Source organism: Rhincodon typus, chromosome 39, assembly GCF_021869965.1.
Source record: "Rhincodon typus isolate 14 chromosome 39, sRhiTyp1.1, whole genome shotgun sequence".
NCBI lineage: Eukaryota > Metazoa > Chordata > Chondrichthyes > Orectolobiformes > Rhincodontidae > Rhincodon > Rhincodon typus.
Window position 1 is genome coordinate 5,141,670 of NC_063370.1, and position 7,815 is coordinate 5,149,484.

Below are 7,815 nucleotides of genomic sequence, written 5' to 3' on the forward strand. Positions count from 1 at the left end.
CTCTGTATCCCTTGTGTTCTCTCTCTCTCTCTCTCTGTATCCCTTGTTCTTTGCTATCTCCAATGCCCTCTCTGCCCCTTGCATCTCTGTCTTGCATCTGCCCTGCACCCCCCATGTCGGGGAAACAGTTTCTCAATTATAATGCTTAAGCCCCTTCACTCAGTTGCAGCTGTAAATATTGGTTAAAGTGAAATGATTGCTGATTTCAAGTGTTAAAATAAACGTGTCTGCTTTTCTTCCTCACTAGCCGACTCGCTCATGTTTCTGGCCATCGATCATACTACCTACGTGGAGCAGGCAGTGAACTGCAGCACGCCTTGGTCCAGTTTACAATGAGCAAGCTCCTCAACAAGGTGAGGCCTCGCAGTCTTAGTGCTCCTGAGTGTCTTGGTACTTGGTTGTCCTTACCCCAATTCCACCACCTGTTCATCTGGCAAAGGCAGGAGAGCTGGGGTGTGTTTCCCCAGAGGATTCAGTCTCAATACTCCACAAAGAATAAGTGGAGCTAGCTGACCACAAAACAGCTCTTCATAGGTGGAAAGAAGTTTATCTATCTCGTATGTCGATACAGGATGAAATATACATTCCTTTCCTTGTCAGTGTTGGGTGTTACTAACCACAAGTGAAACCTGCGCAAACACACACCCACTTGACACAGCTTTTGCAACATTCGTGCCTACCTACCCCTTCCCCATCTGTTAAAGTTCTGTTAGATACTAGCCACGCTTGTGTTCTATGACCAGGTGTCCACTTTTCTATGTGAGCCCACACAGTAACCATCAATAGAATATTTTACCGTGATGCCTGGTACATCTGCATCCCACATTCCCCTCCCCAACAGCAGCACAGTCCTGATCCCAACAAAGTCAGCGATCACACGACACCAGGTTATAGTCCATTGAAATCACAAGCTTTCGGAGCGCTGCTCCTTCATCATGTGAAGTGCTTCAGCAGCGCTCAGGAAGCTTGTGATTTCAAATAAACCTGTTGGACTATAAGCTGGTGTCGTGCGACTTCTGACTGTGTCCTCCCCAGTCCACATCCTGTTCCCAACAGAAATTTGTTACAGTCAGTCATGCAGCACGGAAACACACCCTTCAGTCTAACTCGTCCATGCCGACCAGATATCCTAAATTAATCTAGTTGCACTTGCCATCATTTGGCCCTCATCCCTCTTAAACCCTTCCTGTTCATCTACCTATCTAAATGCCTTTTTAAATGTTGTAATTGTACCAGCCTCCACCACTTCCTCTGGCAGCTCGTTCTATACACTCACCACCCTCTCTGTGAAAAAGTTGTCCCTTTGGTCCCTTTTAAGTCTTTCCCCTGTCATCTTAAACCTATCCCCTCTAGTTTTGGACTCCCCCACCCTGAGGAAAAGACCTTTGGGTATTCACCCTAACCATGCCCCTCATGATTTTATAAACCTCTATAAGGTCACCCCTCAGCCTCTAATGCTCCAGGGAAAATAGCCCCAGCCTATTCACCCTCTCCTTGTAGCCCCAACCCTCCAACCCTAGCAACATCCTGGTAAATCTTTTATGAACCCTTTCAAGTTTCATAACATCCTTCCTACAGCAGGGAGACCAGAATTGAACGCTGTATTCCAAAAGTGGCCGAACCCAATGTCCTGTACGGCCACAACATGACCCTCCCAACTCCTATACTCAATGCATTGACTAATAAAAGCAAGCGTACCAAATGCCTCCTTCACCACCCTGTCTACCTGCAACTCCACTTTCAAGGAACTATGAACCAAGTGGAGAATCCTTGCATTTAAAGCTGCTGAAAGCTGATCCTGTAACTGTTTGAAAAGGTCATTGGGCAGGTGCTTGAGATCTGAGAAATTTTACAGGGTTACAGGATAGAAAAGTGAGTCTTCTCTTTTTTTTTCCACAATATTCGTTCATGGGATGTGGGGTTCGCTGTCTAGGGCAGCGTTTATTGCCCAGTTTCGGAGAAGGTGGGATGAGCTGTCACCTTACACCGCTGCATTCCTTCTGTTGTAGGGACACTGTAGGGCTGCGAGGAAGGGTTTTCCAGGAGTTTGACCCAAGACTCTGAAATTACACGGCATTTTTTCAAAGTGACAGTATGGACCTGAAAGACTATTAGCCTCGTTCTGTGCCACAAATCTCTCCAATCGTGTGATTTCTGTAGCAGCTTTTGTAGCCTCAGCATAACCTAATCTGTGTCACCGCCAATGAAGAGCTTTTCAACCTGTGTTCACTGTTGTAGTGGGGCCCAATTTGCACACAGGAAGCACCCACCAACTGGGACGTGCTGTTTTATTGAAGAATAAATGTTGGTGCAATTGGAATGATTGTGGCTTCATTATATGGTCACCACACTAGTACTCCAGAGGCCCAGAATGATGCTGTAAAGATGTGTGTTTAAATCCCACTGCGGCAGCTGGTTGAAATTACAGCAAAGTTTAGACCATAAATAGATCATTGAATCCCTACAGTGTGGAAACAGCCCATTCGGCCCATTGAGTCTGCAGCGACCTTCCAAAGAGCATCTTGCCCAGTCCCACCCCACGCCCTCTATCCTATAACTCTGCATTTCCCATGACTAACCCACCCAGCCTGCACATCCCTGGACACTACGGGGCAATTTAGCACGGCCAATCCACCCTAACCTACACATCTTTGGACTGTGGGAGGAAACCGGAGCACCCGGAGGAAACCCACGCAGACACGGGGAGAATGTGCAAACTCCACGGTCGCCCGAGGGTAGAATCGAACCTGGGTCCCTGGCGCTGTGAGGAACGGTGGCTTAGTGATTAGCACTGCTGCCTCACAGCTCCAGGAACCTGGTTTCCTCCCACAGTCCAAACATGCGTAGGCTAGGGTGGATTGGCCATGCTAAATTACCCATAGTGCCCAGGGATGTGTCGATTAGGTGGGTTACAGGGATGGGTCTGGGTGGGATGTTCTGAAGGTTCGCGTGGACTTGCTGGGCCGAAGGGCCTGTTTCCACACTGTAGGGATTCTCTGATCAGTGCTAACCTCTGAGACACCGTGTTTTAACCGGAACCTGGTGAACTGGCTTTTTCGATAACCTGATGAAAATTGTGTACCTGAAATACTGGAAGTTTACTGTATTATTGCAATCTCTGCAATTTCTAGTTAGTCTGTTGATTGTGCGAGTGAGAAGCTGTCTGCTGGTATGTTTTATTTAAAGGTAAGTTGTATTATAATTTAAGTGATTTATGCTGTAAGTGAAGTGTAACAGTAATGCATATACCCCCTGCATTATGTTTCTATTACTTATCATACATTTTTACATCGATCAACCGGAATATTTGATTAACCGACGCACTCCTGGTGCCGGTTAATAAAAAGTTTCCTGCAAATTCAGTTCCTAAACTTGGAAGTGGAAATTAGTATCAGTGACGGTGACCATGTCACTGCTGTTAATCAGTGTTAATCTAGGTCACTAAAGTCCTCAAAGGAAGCAAATCTGCCATCCTTACCCGGTCTGGCCTACATGTGACTCCAGACCCACAGCGATGCGGTTGACTTTTTATTGCCCTCTGAAACGGCTGGGCAAACCACTCCGCTCCGGGAGGAATTAGCAACGGGCAACAAATACTGGCCTTGCCAGCGATGCCCACGGAAGAATTTATGAAAAGCCATCACACACTGAGAGGCACTTTATGTTTTGCCAAATGGTGCCGTGGGATTCTTTATGCCTGCTTCCAGTCCCCGTAAGGCGCTATGTAGATGCCAGCTTCTGCCTAGCCTCGCTCACCTCAATCGAAGCCCTCTGCGCGCAATACCGTATGCGTCGCGGTGGGGGGAGGGTGAGGCGGCAGCCACGTCACGCACAGAAAGATCCCGTGCGCAGCGACGGCCTTTTTTTTTTTTCGGTGACAGCGGTCGAGGTGGCCGGATGTCGGACAGGAGAGCGGGACGGCTTGACACGGCGAACCTCGAAAAGGGGGTGGGGGGAAGCCTGAAACGGGACCACCGACGTGGTTGCGCCCTGGAGTCACGCGCTAACCCATTGCAGTGTGAGACACAGAACATTGTCGACAATCGCGAAATAGTTAGAGGAAAGTTGGAAGGAATTATATTTCCGATTTCCAAGCCGGTTTTCGAAAGTAACTGTGCCCAACCGTTTAAAATCTTTGCAACGTAACGCAGTCTTTGTCATCTACATCTTGGGGATTAGACAGAAAATGTGATTACACAAAGCATGAATGATTGCTGTTGCAATTATTAATGTGTGACAGAACTTTACTGTAATTAGCAATTCCATCATGGGTTCTTTAATTGTGCTGACAGATGGATTCGGTGTTTTTCTCATGTCTTTGTGGTTTCCTCTCCCTCAGGGCTTCACGCCAGTAACTGTGCCAGATATGCTGAGAGGCGCTGTGTTTGTAAGTACAAAATTCTATAGCGTCTGCAGCATGGGGACAGGCTGTTCGGCCCATCGTGTCCGCGCTGATGTTCGTGCCCCGCGCAAGCATCGTCCTTCCCTGTCACATCTCATCCCATCAGTGTTATGGACCAGACCAGATCCTCTTAAAATAATTTAAGAAGGTAGCCTGGGCCCTAACTTTTTCTTATCTTAAAGGTAGATGTGAAGTGCCGTGTTCCAGATGCAATGCGACTGATCAAACTACTCAACGTTATGCAAAACATAATTTATTTAAATGCTATAATTAAAATACAAGCAAAAGCAAGAGAAATTTAGAACAAGTTAACTATTGGAAAGCTTAACTGAATAATAGATACAGTACCTATTACTAATGAACCGTTTCAATATAGTAACATCCTGTAAACACACCCCTTGGCAAAAAGGCAAGTCAGACACAGATTCTCGCAATAAAACCCAAAAGAACTGCGGATGCTGTAAATCAGGAACAAAAACAGATGTTGCTGGAAAAGCTCAGCAGGTCTGGCAGCATCTGTGAAGAAAAAAGTCAGTTCACATTCGGTTCCAGTGACCCTTCCTCAGAACAGATTCTCACATGCAGTTCTCCAATCCGGGAGGAAAATAATATCAAGAGAAGATTCAGAGAGAATAGCAGCTATGGGACATTCACTGAAGCTTCCAACTCTGTTGAGACCACAAAGGCTTCTGATTAAAGTTAAACCCAGAAACGAGAAAGCCTGGTCTGGGAGAGCTGGCCGCTCCCAGGCTGCGTCCATTGTTCCAACTTTTTTTTAAAAAAAAACCCAAGGCCTCATAAATTATTTACTTTCTTAGGGACAGACTTCCATCTCTGCCGTACAACCTGTCTTCAAAAAAAACCAGTCAATATAACCTCAAAGTGACAGCATTGTTACACCCCATTGGTGTATCATTTTATTTCTTACTCCCTCCTGTGTTTATGAAGCTATTAGTACTGAGCTCCACACTCTCCCCACGCTGCCTGTGTGGCTACATGATCCCTGTAAAGTTAGTGTGCAGCTGCAGCAAGTCATTAGGAAGGTAAATGGAATATCGATGCCTACTGTGAGGGGGATGGAATATAAAAGTCAGGAAGCTTTCTGTATCCATCCAAAGTCTTGTTGAGACCAGATCTGGAGCACTGTGCCAAGTTTTGCTGTCTTTTTCTGGTAAAAAGAAATCACTGCTTTAGAAACAGTTTTGAGAAGTTCACTGCTTTTGTTCCTGGGACGAAGACTGGGCTGATATTGAGTCAAACAGCACAGAAACAGACCTTCGGTCCAACTTGTCTATGCCGACCAGGTTCCCCAAACTAAACTAGTCCTGTTTGCCCACACTCGACCCACATCCCGCTAAACCTTTCCTATTCGTGTACCCGTAAAAGGATGTTCCTTTTGTGGGTGGCGATTAGAACCAGGGACATAATTAAAGAATACAGGATCTTCCTTTTTTAGACAGGGGTGAGGCGAAATTTATCCTCCGAGGCTCATTAATCTGTGGAGTTCTCTTCTCAGTGGAGGCTGTGTCAATGAATGCAATCAAGGCTGAGTTAGATAGATTTTTGACCGACATGGGAATCGAGGGCTATTGAGGGTCACAGAAAGGAAAGTGACCACAACCGGATAAGTCACTGAAATAAATCGAGGAACTGTAGATACTAGGAATCAGAAACAGAAACAGAAACAGAAATGGCTGGAGAAACTCAGCAGGGCTGGCAGCTTCTGTGGGAAGAGAGAGCGAGAGAGAGCGGAGTTAATATTTCGAGTCCAGTGAAGAAATGTTAACTCTGTTTTTCTCTCCTTCTTGCCAGATGCTGCCAGAACTGCTGAGTTTCTCCAGCAATTTATGTTTTCGTCTCGGATAACCCATGATCTTATTCGATGGTGGAGCAGATTTAAAGGACTGAATAGCCTTCTCCCGTTCCTAAGTCCTATAATTCAGTGGCTCCAGATGCTCTGAAATGGCCCCTACCTGCCCTCTGAAATGGTCTTGTGTGGTAGACAGTTCAACGAGTGATTAGGGATGGAGAACGAGTGATTAGGGATGGAGAACGAGTGACAGCAGAGTAACAACACCCATTCCTTGTGAAAGATGTTTTAGAAAGCACTTTGGGTCTTCCTGAGGTTACGAGAGGTGCTATATAGAGTCATAGTTATAGAGTCACGCAGCACAAAAACAAACCCTTTGGTCCAGGCTGAACATAATCGCAAAGTGGACCAGTCCCACCTGCCTGCTCCTGGCCCGTATCCAAAGAAAACATTTCTTATTCGTGTACCTGTCCAAATGTTGTAACTAAATCCACATCCACCACTTCCTCTGGAAGTTCATTGCACACACGAACCACCTTCTGTGTTCAATAAATGCCCCTTGTCTTTTTTAAATCTTTCTTCTCTCACCTTAAAAATACGCCCCCTGGTCTTGAAATCCCACACCCTGGGGAAAAGACACCTGCCATTCACCTTATCCATACCCCTCATGATTTTATAAACCTCTATAAGGTTACCCCTCAATCTGCTACACTCCAGTGAAAAAAAAAAGTCCCAGCCTCCTCTTATAACTCGAGCCCTCCATTCCCAGCAACATTCTGGTAAATCTCTTCTGAACCCTCTCCAGTTTAATAATATCCTTCCTATAGCAGGGTGACCAGAATTGGACACAGTGCTCCAGAAGAGGCCCCTCCAATGTCCTGTACAGCCTCAACATGATGTCCCAACTCCTATACTCAGACCTCTGAGTAATGAAGACAAACGTGCTAAATGCTGCCTTAATCACCCTGTCTACTGTGACGCAAACTTCAAAGAATTATGTATCTGAACCCTTAGGTCTCTATGTTCTGCAACACTACCCAAGGCCCTATAAATACAAGTGGAATTGGGTGATATGGAGCAGATTCCTGAGGGACTTGGCTGTATAACAAATGCCTCTGCATTGGCGATCGATCCAGTCACCTCTGCAGTACACACTTAGAATGATGGAAACTTGCAGAAGCAGGCCATTCAGCCCATCGTAACCGGGCCAGCTCCTTGAAGGAACTGTCTCACACCCTAACCTTATCCCCCAGACCTCTGCAAGTTCACCCTCCACACGGAACGTGACTTTGTAAACTACCTTCCGGCTCTGTTTCCACTCCCCTTTCAGATCCCAGCCATGCCCCGCCTGAAGGAATTTCTCTGCGTTTCCCAACAATTCTCTTGCCGATCAATCGTAAATCCTTGACCCCTGTTTGTTAAACGTGGGGCTTTGATATTGTCAATGTGCTGTTTTTACAGGAAGGCTGCGGGATGCGGCCCAATGCCAAAGCCTCTCAGGTTTACCAGCTCGATCCGACTCGTTTTGAGGATCTGTGCCTGGCAGGAACAGCTGAGGTTGGCATCGCAGGTAAATCTGTCACGGGGGGGGGGGGGGGGGGGG

The 7,815-nt window shown here is 46.5% G+C and overlaps 1 protein-coding gene across 1 annotated transcript in view; it reads left to right on the forward strand.

Annotated features, from left to right (window-relative positions):
• sars2 (seryl-tRNA synthetase 2, mitochondrial) overlaps positions 1–7,815 on the forward strand; it is an 88,596-nt gene that overhangs the window by 64,780 nt on the left and 16,001 nt on the right. The window contains exons 6-8 of the mRNA XM_048618425.1: positions 248–353; positions 4,340–4,387; positions 7,674–7,782. Of these exons, the coding sequence (XP_048474382.1) occupies positions 248–353; positions 4,340–4,387; positions 7,674–7,782 (263 nt within the window). The remainder of the gene's footprint in view (positions 1–247; positions 354–4,339; positions 4,388–7,673; positions 7,783–7,815) is intronic.